The 19,010-nt window shown below is 40.7% G+C and overlaps 1 protein-coding gene across 1 annotated transcript in view; it reads left to right on the top strand.

Moving 5' to 3' along the window:
* Positions 1 to 19,010, top strand: part of CACNA1B (calcium voltage-gated channel subunit alpha1 B) — a 433,344-nt gene that overhangs the window by 335,813 nt on the left and 78,521 nt on the right. Inside the window, exons 23-26 of the mRNA XM_067542172.1 lie at positions 191 to 317; positions 4,451 to 4,580; positions 6,597 to 6,656; positions 7,867 to 7,973. Coding sequence (XP_067398273.1) covers positions 191 to 317; positions 4,451 to 4,580; positions 6,597 to 6,656; positions 7,867 to 7,973 — 424 coding nt within the window. The remainder of the gene's footprint in view (positions 1 to 190; positions 318 to 4,450; positions 4,581 to 6,596; positions 6,657 to 7,866; positions 7,974 to 19,010) is intronic.

Genomic DNA, 19,010 nt, shown 5'->3' with positions numbered 1-19,010 from the left:
TATAGTGAACAGCCATGCTAATAACAGACAGATATTAGATTCATTATACTTAATCAATATATTTGAAAGCTATTTTTCTTTATTCAAGCTGCCTTGTCTATATACCCAACAGTTGAAGAACATTTGTAAATGGGATGTGTTTACATTTTTTGACCTGTCTGATGCCTGTTTCCTTCAATTCACATTGCAGTGAACAACGTTGAATGTGAAAGTAAAACGGAAGAGAAGAAAGATATGGAGGTTGACGACTTGACAAAAAACGGGCCTAAGCCAATCCTGCCTTATAGCTCCATGTTTATCTTAAGCCCTACAAACCCGTAAGTCTTCTAGCTTCACAGTGACTTTTCTGTCTTTTGTGTGTGTGTATGTATGTGACTATTCAGAGAAAAATCGTGTACATTTATTTGATCTCTGTTTAGTCAAATCCATTAGAAAACCCAGTACATAACTTGACTGGGCTACAAACCAGATGCACTGTTTGAGCTGGGCTTTCCTGAGGTAATAAATTACCAATGGAAAAGAAAAAAAATCCAGAGAGGAGTATGAGCTCCTGATGGTCAAGTTAGTGAATATTTGTGTAGTGATTCATCAGTGGAGACTGTGAGCTCGCTATTGAGAATTACTCCTCTGAATTTCCAGTCTGACCAAGAGCACATACCTTTGTCAGGGATCTGTTTTTGGAGGATGGAGTGTCAGTAGATGAAGAGGCATTATGAGGAGGAAAGGGCTCAGGGAAAGTGTTTTTGAGACCAGCGAATGAAGCCTGGTTCCACAAACACTTTTCCCTGGAGGATGTGGTATTTTTGCCATACCTATAGCTCCACGTCCCCATAGGAGCTGAACTTCTGGAAAACTGTGAGTATTTCTTCATTAGCTCAGGCTGACTATAACACATAGGTCTGTTGGGGTCATAGCACTTCTGCTGCTTGCGGCATCTATGTCTCATGGGTAGCTCTGCACTTTGACTGCAAGTAAAAAACCGTGTCACTCCAAAGTGCTGCAGGACTGGACAGGTGCACCACGAGCTGGAAGAAATCTAGCATAAAGGGCTGAGAGTCATTTCAAGCAGTAACTTGGAGCCGTACAGGGTGCTTGGAATCTTTGCCACCCCCAAGGATTGCTTGCACTATCTATGATCATTTCTCTCCGAATTAAACCCTGATTAGATCTTCTTTTTTTTTTTTAACATCTCTTGGCTATAAACTCATGCGCCAAGATGATCTGACTATGAGTGTGTGTGTCACTGGAATACACTGGAAATAAATATGGAGGGTATTTTTCAATACAAACTATGGATACAAAGGGGCCCAGACCATTAGTGATCTGACTGCTGTGTAGTAGCCTATAGGAAATGAATTGAGGGCTCAGTCCACTTCCCATTAGCAACATAAACCTCTCTACTTTGACACCATGAAAGAAATATCTGATTTCCCTCTGCATTTTTTATGATTTGTTTGTGCCACTGCCAAATAAGGCTTCATGGAGGCTTGGGGTCGCTGATTGGAAAGTCGACAGAGATTTTGGTTTCTCAGAATTCTGTGATCACATTGTACTAGTTCTAACAGCAGCTTCAAATACAGCAAAACGTCCTTTGATGAATATGATAATGCACACTTAATATGAGGGAAGAGTTTTATCTGGTGTCACACGGCATGATACAAAAGAATGATGAACTTTCGGGGGCAAAAAATGTTTGAATTATGGGTCTTGAATCCTGGCTGGCTTGATTTTAAACACAATTCTGCCTTGAATATTGGTTCTGCTTTGCATCAGCTGTGGGTTGACTGCCTAGAATGTGTCTTAGGTTATGAAACACCTGATAAAGGTACTAAGCTGCTATAGCAGAAAGAATACAAAAGTCCTGAGCTGAGAATGGATGCCTTTAGACTACTTAGAGTAGTTCTCAACCTTTTTTCACGTAACCCCCAAAACACAACCACTTTTTCTTCTGTTACCCCATCTTGCAGAATGCTTTAAGCCCCATATTCTAGCATCCTTTGTGCTCTATTAATCCTGCCTCCCCCCACCACCAAGAAAAGAAACCAACAAAAGGTGTAATGCAGAGTTCATGGGACCATATATGGGCAAAGTAGGCATTAACACACACAGCCATATTGTGCCCAGCACTGTGAAGGTAAGCAAGATGAGGGGAGGCCATAGGAAGCCTCCTATGAAGGGGCCAGACACAATCTCATTGTGGAGCATGAACACGGATCCTTGCAAATGTTGTGCTACAAGGAGGAGCAAGGATGAGGTCAGCCAGACACAAGGAAAGAATGCTGCACCCTCTGCAAGAATAGTGCGGCTGCCTGTGGAACATAAGCTCCCTTGGAAACTCAGCCAGAATTCCTCCAGAGCTCTCCCACTGCAGTTTGATCCCTTAGTACCCCGGGCAGCACATCCCATCTGTAAAGGCCAGTATCTAGCTCACAGTGTGTGTCAGCTGTCAATTTCATCTGGAGTTTGAGCCCCTTTCCATTCAGAAAGTTACTTTCAATGTAAGAAGGGCTAAAAACACATTTTATTGAAATGTTTCACACTAAAATGGTCAGAAGCCCCCGAGGGTCTAGATAAGGAACAGGAAGAAAAGACCTGCTTCAACAAGTTGTTTTTTCTGGTCCTACACAGTTGAAGGTTGCGTATAGGTTTGTTACTCTGATTCTATTTCAAAGAGCAGGTCTTTTCTATTTTTCTGAAGGTGGGCTATTTTTCACGGTATCTATTTCTAAATGATTATTTTTCCAACCTCTGGAGGAAGTTTACTTGAGTGTTGCCCTGAGTGCAAAGTATTTTTGAAAAATATAATTTAAATAGATGTTTTTTTAAAGTACCAATGATTCAAAAAATGCATATACACGTTGAAAAAGATTTGTAACGTACTAGTTATAGTTTACAAATACTTTGCATCTCAGTATTTCTTATGAATGACAAAGAACCAAAAATAGCTACTTGTTATTTTTTTGATGAATCCAAATTCAACATGGGAGTTAAAGTTACAAATGTTTTTGGTAATTTCACTTCTTTAGAGCCCAGAACATCAGGATAATTCTCCCTTATTGTGAGATACATAACCAGAGACTGGGGGACTCTGAAACAATGCCATGACTATTATTTCAGTTTTTTTCATAACAAATTCACTTCAGTTGTTTTTGTGCTCATTTTACATTCATTATCCATTACTAATCTAGTAACAGGAATTACTGAAATAAATACTTGCAAAAAGTGAATTTTAAAATCCACGAGTCAAATATTTGCTAAAGGCAGATTTTGAATTGTTATTGAATTACAGGCTCATGTAATAATTTAGGGCTGTTAGTTAGTTACATACAACATTGAATCTGGGAATAGAAACCACACCAAATTTACTGTTAATTAACCAACACTGTGCAAATGTATAATTTTGCATATTTGCAGTTAAATGGTTGCAACTGTGTGCCAATCAAGAGTTATTTGCTGAAAGAATTTGTGAATAGTTTTGAATAATATAAAAATACCAGAGATTCACAATTTTCTTGCAGATAGTTCACAATAAAAAGAGGTTACATTTATCAAATAAATTACTGGTTATTAATTAGTTGTCCAGCTCTCAAATATTGTAGCAAAAAGCCTGGTAGAGATGCCTGGAAAGAGAGAGAATAAAAATATTACATTGCAATTATGAAACACTTTTTATCTGAGGATCTCAAAGCACATAGCAAACATTAAGAGCCTGCTTCTTCATAGTTTCAAAGGGATTACTTGCATGAATAAGTACTACTATGTGGTCTTGACCCTGCGCCATTCTAGTCTTTGGGAGTTTTGTCACCACATTAAAAGAGAACAGAATCAAGTCAAGTCTTATGCATACACTGGATGTTAGTGCGTGGCAGGATGGGGTGTGAATCTACAGCACACTAGCTTGCTGTGCAGTAATGTCCCATGCTCGTGAGACGTTCCATAGTGCACTCTGATGTACTGCAGTTTGAAATGGGAATGTGTCAAAGTGCGCCACCGAACTTTCAGTGCAGTGCGGTAGTGTCCACATGGGATGTTGCTGCGTGGCAAGCTAGTGCACTGTAGATTCACGCCCTGGGTGGCTGCGTGCTAACGTCTCATCTAGATTAGCCGTTATTAAGGTCTGCAGAATTGTCCCCCAATTAGTGAAAGCTCTCGATGCTCCTGTGATATATATATAACTGCTATCACCATCTTACCGCTGGATTAGTGACGTGAAGTGAAGTGATTTGCCCCATGTCCCACAGCAAGTTGGTGGCAGGTCAAAGAATAAAGCCCAGTAGTCATGACTCCCAGTTCCCTGCTATAACCATGATAAAATTCCCAAAGATGGTATTCTTGATAAGCAACATGCTCCCACAAGTCACCAACACCGTGGCGCAGATACTGATGGACAGTAGAAATGTCAGTTCTTCCATCTGCTTTATTTATCTGGTTGGTTGGTTGATTCTTTCAGAATCCGACGCCTCTTTCATTACATTGTGAACATGCGCTACTTTGAGATGGTCATCCTCATAGTCATAGCACTGAGCAGCATTGCCCTGGCTGCCGAAGACCCCGTGCAAGCTGAATCTCCAAGGAATGATGTGAGTAGTGACCAAGGGAGCCAGAATACTCTTGTTTTGCTTCTCTGATAGGAGGTGCGGGCAACAGCACACTACAGACTTCATGCTTCCACCTGGTACACAAATGACATCACCATTTACTGTCTAGTGGGTGACACTGGGGTTGGGAGTGCAAACGTGGGACCCTCTGGAAGTAAGATCTGCACCAGTGACAGCCAAGTGCAGTACAGAGAGAAGATAGCCCCCAAATTATATTTTTAGTGTCAGACAGGTATCAGTTAGGGGAGACTCACACTAGCCTAATGATAGCGCTCGGATTTCATGTCTCATTCTGAAAAGTGTTGCAAACCCAACGTTTACTTGCACGGCTTTCCAAAGTAGTGGCTAGACATTTATAATAAGAATCTGATCTATCAATTTCCCCACCAGAACACTGAGGTTGCCTGGCCATTTCCTCTGTTTTAATCCTTTTAACCTTTGAGAACCTGTATCTTAGCGGTCGGTTGATGACAGCTGGATGGGAGTGTTTTGAAACCTGGAAAGGCTGTGCCTTCACGGCCAAAGGGATCAATGCTGAGCAGTGGGAGGTATCTGAGGGTGGAGTACACTTACAGGGTATTTTCATCATCTGTAGTACAGAAAGCAAGAGACTGAAGCCAGACTTCAGAGTAGCTTCTCCTGAATGGTAGGGGACAACAGTAACCAGTAGGACCAACATAGGATGGATACTTTGTTTTTAAATAACAACAGAAAACTACATTTAGGGCCCAGTTTTCAACAGGTTTCAAACCAGACTCTGAGCTTGCACATCCATGTGATAATACACACACAAATGGGCATGCACCTTATATATACGCACAAACCCCATAGCTGCATTCACAGATTGGTTGGCTGGGCACCTCTTGCGTTAGCAAATAGTGACACATTGGGTTTCTTGGAACATATCTCCTCCATATCATCTGTATTTGGATCAGGATACTCAGATAGATACTATGTCAGCTAGTCACTAAATGAAGATGATTACCAAACCTCCCCTCTCTTCTCATGTGACTTTTGAGAATGAAAGCTATATTAACATAAGGGCCCAGATTCGGATACTCTTGCTCTTCAGTAACACCTTACTCCATGAGTAGCTCTATTATCAAGGGTATCAGAGGAATCTGGCCCTAAATTAGCAACAAATACAACAGGGTCCAGCTGCCACATTTGTTGCACAAACTGTGTACACAAAATGGGTGCAGTCAATTGCAAGTGTAAAGGTGAATGTATAAAACTGAAGACCAGGACTGAAAATTCACCCTTAAAATCCAAAGCAGTTTACCAAGAAGATTATGAAATGTATAGGTGTGAACTGGCAGGTGTTTTACTTACAAAGGCCTGAGTTCAGGATTCTGCCTTTTCCTAACCTCTAAAACAGATCAGGGAGTTGCATTCCTCAGAACATAGGAATTGCCATATTGGATCAGATAATGGGACCACCTAGTCTTGTAGGCTGGCCAGCTCCAGAGGTTTCAAGGAAGGGTTCAGGAAACCCTGAAATAGGCAGCTATGAAATAAACTAGCCTTGGGGAAAGTTTCTTCCTAATACTAGTTAGAGGTTGGTTTATGCCCTGGGCTGGGGGATTTATATCCCCCTTACATTCAATGCTGTTGTCAACTGTTGTAGATGAGGAGCACACATTTGTACGAAGTTGTTTGCAGGTAAGCAAATTAGGAAAAGATTTCCCAATATTTTGATTTTAAATGTATTCACTTTGCTATTTTAAGCTGGCCATAGATGATATCTCACACATGCACACTAGTGTTCTGGCAATGATTTGTTTAAAACAAAAACAAAAACCCTGTTTCAGTTCCATTGAGGGGATTCAGTTTGTGGTCTAAACTACCTGACAGCATCCCATGAACTTGATGTTATGCAGTGATACTGTGGTAAATAATCCACTGCTGGAATTGACCTTCCATACACTCTTTTTGTGCAGATCATTTCAGTGATTCTGTGTGTAACCTCCTTTAAATAGATTTCTCTTTTTGATTTAGGCACTGAAGTATCTGGATTACATATTTACAGGTGTCTTTACCTTTGAGATGGTGATAAAGGTAAGAATATCACCATGGATATTTCTTCAGCTTCTCAGATTCATTGTGGTATATTTTCAGGAGTCCAGAGCAAGAGATATAAACGGGGCAGAGAGACCACTAATGCTTGTAGAAAAATATTGATCATAAATTCTACCCATCAGGAACAGGGCTTGAAACAGCTGGCACCACACCCCTACATCATACCAGCACTTTTATGTAGCTACTGTCTTGTTCTTCAGAATCTCAGCTTTCATCTCTAAAAAGAAAAGAAAGTCTCTAGCTGTTATGGTTGGGAAGAAAATCTGAAAAATGTTAATTTAGTGTGATGGAGAAATGTCAGCGTGAGTCTGCAAATACTTGGAACCCCAGAAAAGTGGAAACAGTCCCATTCATCTCAGTGAGGTGTAAACTCTGTGATTCAATAATAATTCAAAGGTCAAAATGATCAACTATTTCATCCCTTATGTAAGAACAGAGAGGGAGCGCATCACAGATCTGCACAACATAATGTGAGAAATCTCTCATTTTGTTGCTGCAAACTTATGGGGGTTCAAACACAAGGAATTTATTACAGCTTGTTGGTGTAAGCTTTGGATTCAGTCTCATAGTTTGGCCCCCAACTAATTTCCAGCAAAGCTGCCTCTGTGGATGTTGTTTAATTTAATTTTGTGTAGCTGGCAAAGTGCACAGTATGCATGTATTAAACAATGAGCAAGTAAACTGTTCAGGTGAATGTATATTTAAGAGAAGACCAAATTACAAGAAAGGAACAAAATTCCCCTATTCTCAGCATAATCTCTCCTATGTATTCATTGTACCAAACTACCACACGATGTGGCATAGTTTTTCTTCTGACAGGAAAAAGCCAGGAACTGGCATATTAAGGGGATTGAAAATCATGGAGTGCACTGACAAAGCTATGGATAGAAAGCTTACCGAGCATCTGCCTGCACTGCTCCTGACTCTAGTCAACGTTGTCTGCTTCCAAAATACTAACTTCTCTCACTAAATGACAAAGGCAAACCTCCCTTTCCCCTACTGAAAACCTGTCAAGAACAAAAACATTGCTGCTGTGTAACTTAGAAGGAGGTTTTGTGAAGGGACCTAAATCATTTGATAAGGCCATAGGTCCACTCCATTGTAGATGATACATATCCCTGCTGCACATTTCCACTGAAGTTGGTTCCTGTGGTTTTACATGTGTTGTGTTCATTTGTTTCCTCTGAAGATGATTGACTTGGGGCTGCTACTTCATCCTGGCTCCTATTTCCGTGACCTGTGGAACATCTTGGATTTTATTGTGGTCAGTGGGGCCTTGGTGGCATTTGCCTTCTCGTAAGTAGCTTTTCTTTACAATCTGAATTTCCAGGAAAGGATAGAGGGCAGCAGATGTGACCCTAAACCATTTAAAGCTCAGAAGTTGCAGTTCCATTTAAAAACAAGTTCATGGGTTTCACGGCCCCAGTTTTTTTATTTTAAATTTTGGGTCAGAACAAAGCGAAAACTTCAAGTGAAATTTTCATTTTTTTTCTATTTAATCACCGGAAACTTAGGGGGAAAAGAACTTTCCATAATGTCAACCTAACTTAACAAGTTGTTCTAGATTCCATTGAAACTTCACCCAGGTGTATTTTGGTCTCAGCTTCCACTCACTTCAATCTGGGCCCACATTTGTGACCTATTGGCAAGCCTTTCCTGAGTTCTAAGGGCTCATTGCAAACGTTTCTGGCAGCTCTGGAAATTTTAAGCTGCTCTGATTGAGAAAAAAAATGATCACAGGAGATTGAGCCGTTTAAGAAAGTGTGCATTTTTTCATGAGGTAATGGGTATCTTTTCACCAAAATCTAGAAAAACATTATTTTTAGAATCACTGCAGCTTCTGCTTTGTGTATTTTCTGTATTTCTCTCCCTTCATTCTTTCTCATTAAAGATATTTACATGACAATTTCCTAGATTCTACAGTGTTCCTCTTCTCCTGCTGCTTATCAACTACTTCAAATCACTATCCTCTGTTTCAGACATCAGTATAATTTCCCAAACAACCTACTGTGATTTCACAGAGCATTTTGAGATGAAGTGAGGAATGAGCAACAGACAAAGATGAGTTAAGAAACCAAGATCCTGTTTTTATTCAAAGGTCCTTATTAGTAAAGAACACAGGAAGAGAAACACAGACACTTCAGAACACAAGCTGATCACAGTGGGAATCTGTGAGGACATTTCCCCCCCATGTAATACTGGGTAATTTACCAGTTGCATTATGAGGGTTTTCCACAGGTCTCTGAAGCTCCAGGTATTGACCTGGAGGCAAGTTTGAAATATGAGTAGATTAAAATGCACTAGGGAGCTTCTAGTGCAGTGGTTCTCAAATTTTTGTATTGACGACCCCTTTCACACAGCAGCAAAAGCCTCTAAGTGTGATCCCTCCTTATAAATTAAAAACACATTTTTTTATATTTAACACTATTTTAAATGCTGGAGATGGAGGGGGCCTGGAGGAGGAGCTGAACTGGAAGGGCTCAGGCTATCAGCCCTGCACGTGGCAGGGCTTGGACCGTCAACCCCACGCTCAACAACCCAAATCTAAATTGGTTTGACCTCAGCCATTGAGACTGTGACAACAGTAGCACAGAGTTTGTATCATGGTATTTATTTCTAAATTGGCTAAGATGGGACAGTTGTCTTTTCCCTCTTCCCCTAGGGAGAGAGTATCTGACATAGAGTAGTGCAAACTTGTCTTAAATCACAGAAGTAGACCCTTTAATCCTCTGGATTTATTTTCAACAGCATGAGGGTGACAAGGACTTTCCTAGAAAAAATTAGATTCCAGAATATGATCAAATTGTATCATTTGCCACCATTAAATGAAGGTAATAATGTTGACTTGTGTTTAGAGAAGGGGATTGCGAACTGGGAGCTCTGTGCTCTGTTCCTGACTTGGCTGCTAACAAGTTTTGTGATCATGGGGCAAGTTGTTTGAGGCCCAGATTTTCAAACATGACTTCTAATTTTGGTTGCCTACAGTTTTGGGTGCCCAATTTTAGGTACCTAGGAGTTGTTCAGATGGGCTGAGAACTCCTAACTCAGTTGAAGTCAACCATAAGATGGAGTCACTCCATGCTTCTGAGAATTAGGCCCTAGGTGTGTAAAGTTGGGCCACAAAATTAGAGGCCACTTTTGGAAAACTGACCCTGTGTCTCCTGATCTGGAGAAATGGGTATAATAATACCTGTCAAACTTGAGTGTAGTGAGGCTTAGCTAATTAAGGTTGTAAAATACTTTGAGAGCTCCAGATGAAAGAGGGTATAGAATTGTAAAATATTGTTAAACATAAACATCATTTTCCAGGAAATAATGTCCATGTCTGTGATCTACTGTAAATTCCTGATCTCATTGTTCAGTAAGAATTCACATTTCCTGGAGAGGAATCTAGGGAGCTTGTCCAATCGGAGAAACTCTGTGTGTTCTGAAGACCAATAATTGAATTGGTCTTTAAAATACCTTCTCCTTGATTAACATGGTTCTCTTAAGGTAATGTGGAACATCAACAGATTTATAGAGCCTTTTTTGCTGCTGGGAAAATTGTTTCTGATGAAAAGTTTATAGTTTCTGTTCCTTATGAGGGTACATTGTATTCAGTATTTCTGTAGTTCACACTGGTCATTGATATCTAATGGTATAATAACAGTCTCTACACTTCATTGTACATCCTTCAGCTGTACTTCATGACAGTGTGTCTTGAACTACATGTGTGTTACAGGGCTTTTGAATAAATGTTGAGAATAGGTTCATGAAAAGATTATAAAAGGAAGGGTGCAGGATTCTTAAACATGCACCCTTTTGGGAGGAAATAATGAAGGATGGGTAAAGTGGTTTGGATAAAACAAGAACCATCCCAAACCTTCTCCTGGACTTGAACTGAATCAAACTTTTTTTGAGGTTTGGAAGAGTTTGAAGAATTTTCTATTTCTGTTGTTCTTGCTTTAGCCTCTGTACTTCCACATTCCAGCTGGGTCTGTAAATGCTGAATCCCAGGAGAGAGACAATACTTTCAGGATTTCCAGGCTAACTAAATGCAGAAAGTACCAGCAATCTTGTTCTCCAGAGATTTCTAGTCCAATTCTGCTAAAATAAGGGATTCAGACAGTTCAGATGAAGTTTGGATAAACATCCAGGCTCTTGGGTACTTATCCAAACCAAAGGGACTTTCTGAACCTTGTGAGTATTGTTTATCGCTAGAAAAGAACTTGATTTGGTAGTGAGCTGCGTGATTTTTGTTCTGCCTCTGTTGGGATTTTTTTGCTAATAAATGCTAGAGCAGAACAATGGTAAAGCCTACAACAATCTTGCAAACATTCTTTACTGCGGCCTTTACTGATTCCTGTCTGCAACAAGACAGCTTGACGACTACCTCTGAGCCAAACCCATTTAATTCACCAAATTTATTTTCTTGATCTGCTGCTAGATAATGGTGATCTTTATTAACTTTTTTGTCAAGTGGACACCAAGTCAAATCAGCTCATTCATTGTCTCCTGGAATATTGCAATAGCACCCGCTTCTCAATATAGATAGTAATATGAGTCACTCCTGCAAGATTCAGCATGCTTACCCCTTTTAAACTTTGCACCAGTCCACCTTCTCCTGCTTTTAATTCTTCAAAAGATTGTAACTCAATTTATTCTTTTCAAGGTGGGCCCCAAAGAGATGCTTGTAAGCAATGAATGATAATAACAAAATTATGTATCTTTTATATAGCAGTATCTTTCAAATGAAGCGTCTCTCTGTGTTGAAGATAAAAATGACATGAGATAGGTCTGAATGTTGTTGTCTTTAAAGAAATGGAAGTAGGGTGGCTTAAAACAGCCTTGCAAATTTGTCATGAAAATTGGTCAGCTCCAGGCACAAATTCTACTTGCTCATTTGAACGATGCTGATCAATGGAGGAAAAAAACTAGAGAAACACTCCCTGCGCATCAACAGGAAAAGTTTGCCCTAGATGTGTAAAATTTTGCACTGCTTGTTTAAAGTGAATGAATTTACCATAATTTGCTGAACAATGAAAATTATTTCCTTCCAAAGTGACAATAACTTGAAAGTATAGTAATGCTGTCTGTTTTTCATTGGAATGACACCAGGGAGGGGTGTGTGCGCATATGCCACGTATCAAATCTATTGATTCCTTCCTTATTTATTTTATGAGCATGTGGGGGGAGGGGGAGGCAGGGGAAGCTCGCATCTCTTTGTGAATTGGGTATACTGTATATATCTGTTTCTGTTTGTCATTGACTCTGTGCTCTTTCTTTGTCTTCCTGTTGCTGGAATCTCTCTCTAGGAGTTTCATGGGGTAATGCATTATTGCTCTCTTGCTGCACTGTTATGCCTGTGAAATGTGTGTATTCTCAGCAGAGTGTACACACTCACCTGTGGAAATGATCCATTTTACACCCATTGTATTGACTCCTTTGTCCCTTCATTACCCATTATTCAATCCCCTTCCTCTTAACAGCTCTCATTTGTCCCTGTTGACTTTAGCCAGAAGAATAAACCCAGGTTGCAATTGCTATGTTTAGCAAAAGTCACAGATTGAAATAAGCAAATTTATATGTATCCAGCTCCAGTGTGAAAGATTTGGGGGACTGACTTATTGGGATTAGCCTTAATGTGTGATATACAGTTTGCATTAAAAATAATAAACAAGTAGTCATAAGAGTAGCAGGGTTTATTCTCATATAGGGGGTGGGGTGCGTAAACTCCATTAGCAGTAATGGAAGTTTCAGGCATAACTGTCTGCATTCTTAAGAATCATGGATTCTGGCTCTGTGCAACTTACAATAGAGAAAGTTATTTGAAGTGGAAACTAAGTGATGTGGGATTTTGAGGGGTCCACAAAGGGAACTACAAAGAAAAGATGTCGCAAGAGTGACCTTTAATCTTCATATCAGAAGATCTCACTTACATCTGTGGGACAAAGGAGTTGCCTTCTCAGGACCACGGAGAGCTCCTTCAGGCAGACGACTGCCATCTCCTCTACTGGCTTTCTAGAGTTAAGAGTAGAGGACAGGCACTCATCAGTTTCCCTGCAGAGGAAGGTGAAGAGACAGAATGAAAGGGACAGCAGTCCTGTAATACAACCCAGGAATTAGGGTGCTCTCTTCTTTCTTCCCCTTTTAGAAGCTGGATCAGTTAAGCACTGGAACTGGGTAGAATCACACTCAGGCCAGAAATCTTTTACTCTTCAGTGGAGGAGTTCGCGTTCTGCCTTGGGGATTTCAAGCGATCACAGGGGATGGTTACTGCACCCCTCTATGAATATTTGATTATAAGCCCTTAAGAGACCTGTGTACATGATATCAGAGCTGCTGGCATGAGCAACAGAAACAAGCAGCTTCCATTTGAAAGATCTATCAATTTTTTAACAGATATTTTATTTATTATAGAAAAATAACTTACAAGATCTCTTTTATTATTTTTATAGTTTAAATATATGAGCAACTTTCTACTCAAGGACAACCAGAGCTGTAGTCCTGGCCTGCAACCAGAATTGGCTTGACACAAATACACAGGCCAGTTACTTGCTTTTTTTTCCCCACCTTTTTTTTAGATTTTTGGGTTTCTATTTTCTGTCTATTTTCTATCGTGCTCTGCTATTCTGTAAAGTTCATAGAGAAGCAAAATCAACTCCTCCTCCTTTTTCTCTCACACCCTCGTTATGTTTGGGCAGGGAGAGTTAGACAGTGTTTGGACTTCTGTGGTGAAATGCATCCTGGTGTAAATCCGTTAACTGAACTGTCATACGTCAGACCCTTTCAGTGTATGATTTCCAGCCTCGTATTAGGGCAGTTTGCAAATCAAAATTGGAGGAAAAAAAACCCTGCATTTAAAAACAAACACTCTTGTCTTTGTACAGATAGCTAGTTAGTGGAGCTGTCAAAAGGAGGGTATGTTTCATCAAGAAGTCACTTGCATTGATCCACCACATATAGTCCTAGACCTCTCCAAATACACCTTTCCTGTAGGAAGAATCTTTTTTTTTTTTTTTTTTTTTTTTTTTTTTTTTAACAGTAAATTAGAATGGGTTTTTCAAAAGCAGCTACATGACATTCGATGGAACTGGTGCCCTTAATTCACTTAGGTGCTTTTGAAAACCTCATCCTCATTGTTATTCATTGGAATTCTCCTAACAGAGAGTTTTAATCTTGAAATCCTTTATTAGGAGTTCAGCCACGCCTCCCTTTCTCATCATAGAATGGTTCTGAAGTATATTCCCTACATCAAGAAGACTGGTGGCTATGCAGGGAGGGGTGGGTCATCACACCTATTCATTAAGATCCATGTCTGTTAACCTTCTACTCCTCCCTGGGAATGCAGTAACTTAATATTTGGTTATAAATTGGTTATAGATGAAGCCTTTTGGATTTCCAGTTTGCAATAATGTCTCTCTCTCCTGAGGTTTGTGATCAGTGCACCTCAGTCTTCTGCAGACGTAGCTCCCTATCCAGATCAGCCATCCATCAGCTTCCCTTTGTACAAACTATTTTCAGATTTCAAACATTGCCTCTTATTCATTGTAATACGAAATTACGCCCATTTCAAAAAGACTCCTGAACATAGAATCATAGAAGATTAGGGTTGGAAGGGAACTCAGGAGGTATCTAGTCCAACCCCCTGCTCAAAGCAGGACTAACCCCAACTAAATCATCTCAGCCAGGGCTTTGTGAAGAGATTCCATCAGCTCCCTAGGTAACCCATTCCAGTGCTTCACCACCCTCCTAGTGAAAAAGTTTTTCCTAATATCCAACCTAGACATCCCCCACTCCAACTTGAAACCATTGCTCCTTGTTCTGTCATCTACCACCATGGAGAACAGCCAAGTTCCATCCTCCCTGGAAGCCCCCTTCAGGTAGTTAAAGGCCACCATCAAATCCCACCTCATTCTTCTCTTCTTCAGACTAAACAAGCCTAGTTCCCTCAACACCTCCTCATCAGTCATTTGCTCCAGCCCCCTAATCATTTTAGTTGCCCTCCGCTCGGCTCTCTCCAATTTGTCCACATCCTTTCTGTAGTGGAGGGCCCAAAACTGGACACAGTACTCCAGATGTAGCCTCACCAGTGCTGAATAGAGGGGAATAATCACTTCCCTCGATCTGCTAGCAATGCTCCTACTAATGCAGCCTGATATTCTCTTAGCCTTCTTGGCAACAAGAGCACACTGTTCACTCATATCCAGCTTTTAGTCCACTGTAACCCCCAGTGCCTTTTCTGCAGAACTTCTGCCTAGTCAGTTGGTCCTCTGTCTGTAGCTGTTCATGTAATTCTTCTGTCCTAAGATCAGGACTCTGAACTTGTCCTTGTTGAACCTCATCAGATTAGTTTTGTCCCAATCCTCCAATTTGTCTAGGTCACTCTGTATCCTATCCCTATACTCTAGCATATTTACCACTCCCCCCAATTTAGTGTCATCTGCGAACTTGCTGAGGGTGCAATCCACCCCATCCTGCAGATCATTAACGAAGATGTTGAACAAAACCAGTCCCTGGACTGACCCCTGGGCACTCCTCTTGATACTGGCTGCCAACTGGACATCGAGCCGTTGATCTCTACCTGATGATCTAGCCAGCTTTCTATCCACCCTAATGTACATTCATCCAACCCCATACTTTTTTAACTTGCTGGCAAGAACACTGTTGGAGGAAAAGTTTTGCTAAAGTCAAGGTATATCATGTCCACTGCTTTCCCCACATCCACAGAGCCAGTCATCTCATCACAGAAGGCAATCAGGTTGGTCAGACATGACTTGCCCTTGGTGAATCCATGCTGAATGTTCCTGATCACCTTCCTCTCCTCCAAGTACTTCAAAATGGATTCCTTGAGGACCCGCTCCATGATATTTCCGGGGACTGAGGTGAGGCTAACCGGTCTGTAGTTCTCCGGATCCTCCTCCTTCCCTTTTTTAAAGATGGGCATTATATTTGCCTTTTTCCAATCATGCGGGATCTCCCCCAATCACCACGAGTTTTCAAAGATAATGGCTAGTGTAACTGCAGGGTTCATGCTCTCATAGTTCAATGGATTTCTAGTTTTCCTGAGTTCATGTTTCTTGCTGATTTAGATACCCTGGGAAGCCCTCTCTGATTGCCTGTATTTCATTATTACCCAGCTACATCAAGACCTGTAGAAACAGATCCATCTGTTTCCTGTGCTTCATAGTGTGGGTGGGCTGCCAAAAGCCAGTTCTTGTTTATATATACTGAGAGCACTAGATTTTTGTTTAAAGAGATGAGTTTGTATAGATCACACCCACAGGTACATAATATCTTTTCTCTTTTCACAAGACATTTGAATCTCATTTTGTTTGCTGTTCACACATCCTGTTTCAAAAAAACAAAATTGGGCTGTGAAATGTGTTTTTTCTTTTTTGATTCTGCTTTACATCTAAATGCTCTGTCTTCCAAATAGTAAAGAAGGGTGATCAACTAGGTGCTTATGAATATTTTTGTGCCTGTACACCTGAAGAAGGAAACTCAACGGAAGGATCTGAGTAGTTTCCTCTAGGTTATGCTGGCAGAGATGGCATCATACACTGACTGTAGTGTGATCTTTGCTTGCTAGCATCTAGTGATGTAAAAATGCAGAAAGAGATCCAAAAATACTGTTTAAAAACTTTGGGTCATTTAAACTAAGGTCACTGCCCCGACAGTGTAAAGGGGCCTAAAAGGAGAGTAAATTTAGGTATGCTAACTTTAAGGTCTATTTAGACTGCCAGAGTAGTATGAAGGGGTTTTAGTGTAAAGGGAATCAGGCCCTTTATGGTTAATCATCCTTAATGTGACATGAACCCATATTCAAAATTCAAAACAAATTTAGGTGCTCTCAGTGTTGGTGATTTTACGTTAAGCATTGAAGGGAAAAGTTATCAGCTAATAATAATATTGCATTATTTTCTAATCCTTCCAAGATATTCTTGCAGTAGGCCATAGAGCTACCCCTTCACCACTCCTTCCTGCACTCCCCACAAAGCAGGCTTAGGAAAACATTAGCCCACTGAAGATGAGCTATCCTGTCTTTTCTGAAGGCCAAGCCTCTTTAATGAAGATGAGGGAGAGGCTACAGCTTGCTTTATTTCCTGCAAATTAGTTATGAACTCAGACACCTGGCAACTTGCCAGTGCAGACCTCAGCTGAGTGGAGTTTGGTTGCACCTTGCGTAAGTTGATCTGCCCCTGCAGAGTCTCTGCTTCCTTCAGAAACGAGTGCATTATTGTTCCTGTAACTGCAGAAGTGATCCCCTCATGGCTGCAATCTGAGCTGTATGTCGAATTCCTGCCTCCTCTCAGATTACATTTCAATGGCCTCATACTTCCTTCTGCAAGTAAAACAATAAAAACCTGCTCCTGCTCCCATTGAATTAAAGGATTTTTGCCATTGACTTCAGCAGAAGCAGGATCAGGGCACAGCAATGCATGGGTTGAATCAGCCTAGCACTGCATTGGGCTCCTATTTTTTCTTTTTTTGTCCTCTCACAATTTTCACACTAGCTGTGCCTTTTATCACGACACAGGCAACCATTCTCTGTCACCATAGACAACAAGAGGAGCTGGTAGACCACATGTACAATGCTAAAACATTGTTATTGCCCTCTGAAAAAACTGTTTTCAAATCAGTCAGAAACGGAATATACTCTGTCAAGTTTTCTTACTGCCTTTGAGATGCCCATGGAAACTTTTCTCAGAATCCTCTCTAAACCAAGCGGTTGGCTTGTCTTCTTAGCTTTCCACTCTCCTTCACTGTGGTCCTGTCCACACAGTGCTTGAGACACTCGCATGGCTTCCCTGAGCAACATAGACAGGGATTCCTTTCCCTTCACATTCATGTAATAGCCTGCTGCGAAGGGATAGTCAATAGCATGGTTAGGATAGCATGTTTTTCAGCAATTTTCAGCACATGACTTATGAGGAGAGGCTGAGGAAAATGGTCTTGTTTAATCTGCAAAAGAGAAGAGTGAAAGGGGATTTGATAGTAGCCTTCAACTACCTGAAGGGAGGATGGAGCAAGGCTGTTCTCTTCAGTGGCAGATGACAGAACAAGGAGACATGGTCTCAAGTTGCAGTGGGGGAGGTCTAGATTGTATCTTAGGAAAAACTTTTTCTCTAGGAGGGAGAAAGGCAATTGGAAAATGGCAAATGTAATGCCCATCTTTAAAAAAGGGAAGGAGGAGGATCCGGAGAACTACAGACTGGTCAGCCTCACCTCAGTCCCCGGAAATATCATGAAGCGGGTCCTCAAGGAATCCATTTTGAAGTACTTGGAGGAGAGGAAAGTGATCAGGAACATTCAGCATGGATTCACCAAGGGCAAGTCATGTCAAGGGCAATACATGTTTATCATTAGGAAAAACTTTTTCACTAGGAGAGTGGTGAAGCACTGGAATGGGTTACCTAGGGAGCTGATGGAATCTCCATCCTTTCAGTGGTGATTTAGTTGGGGTTGGTCCTGCTTTGCGCAGGTGGGTTGGACTAGATGACCTCGTGAGGTCTCTTCCAACCCTAATCTATGATTCTATGATAACTTCTATCTATGCTACTTAGGGAAACCATGCTAGAGATGAGCATCTTTAAGCACAGCTGTTGCTAAATCTTTTATCAACTGCATAATGGAGACTGTGCCTATGAGTCATAAAATGTCTCCTAATCTGGAGAGACAAATTGGGTGAGGTAATATTTTTTTCTTTTCATTACACCAACTTCTGTGGGTGAAAGAGACAAGTTTTGGAGTTTCACTGAGCTCTTTTTCAGGTCATGATTCCATCAGAGATCTTCCAATTAATCAAATAGTAGTTATTAACACACTAAATCACAATTAAATCTCCTATTTAAGGCAGCTCCAGAGAAAAGATTTGGGCTTCTACTGTATATTTTCAAATTAAGAAAAAAATAAAACAATGTTTTTAGTGATATACTTGAAAGCCATATATTTTCATTAGTTCAACACTTGGGGCATTTGTCAAGAGATTGGTCTACAGAAGGACTTTCTAAGGCGCCTCTTCCATCTGTATTCAAAGGGGTGTACAGAAACAAATGCCTCTCCCCTCATGGGCATTGGAGTTAAACCCATAAATCGCCATGTGACTCAATTACAGAAGAATTTCCCCAACCCTTTAGACGATGAGAGAGCATGAGGATCTATAATGGCTTTATCAATTCATAGCTATAACAATCTCTTTTAAAACTAATGGTGAAAGTGGACAATCCCTTCCAGTCATAGCTTGGATTTCCAACCTGCATGTCTCATCTTCTCACACCAGTTTTATACTAGTGTAATTCCATTGATTTCAGTGGAGCTACTTCTGGTTGACAGCAGTGTGAATTAGTGCAG

This window comes from Emydura macquarii, unplaced genomic scaffold (assembly GCF_026122565.2).
Source record: "Emydura macquarii macquarii isolate MOO-44397 ecotype Brisbane River unplaced genomic scaffold, CSIRO-AGI_Emac_v2 contig_691, whole genome shotgun sequence".
Lineage (NCBI taxonomy): Eukaryota > Metazoa > Chordata > Testudines > Chelidae > Emydura > Emydura macquarii.
Note: the sequence above shows the minus strand (reverse complement) of the source record. Positions and strands in the feature narration are given on the sequence as shown.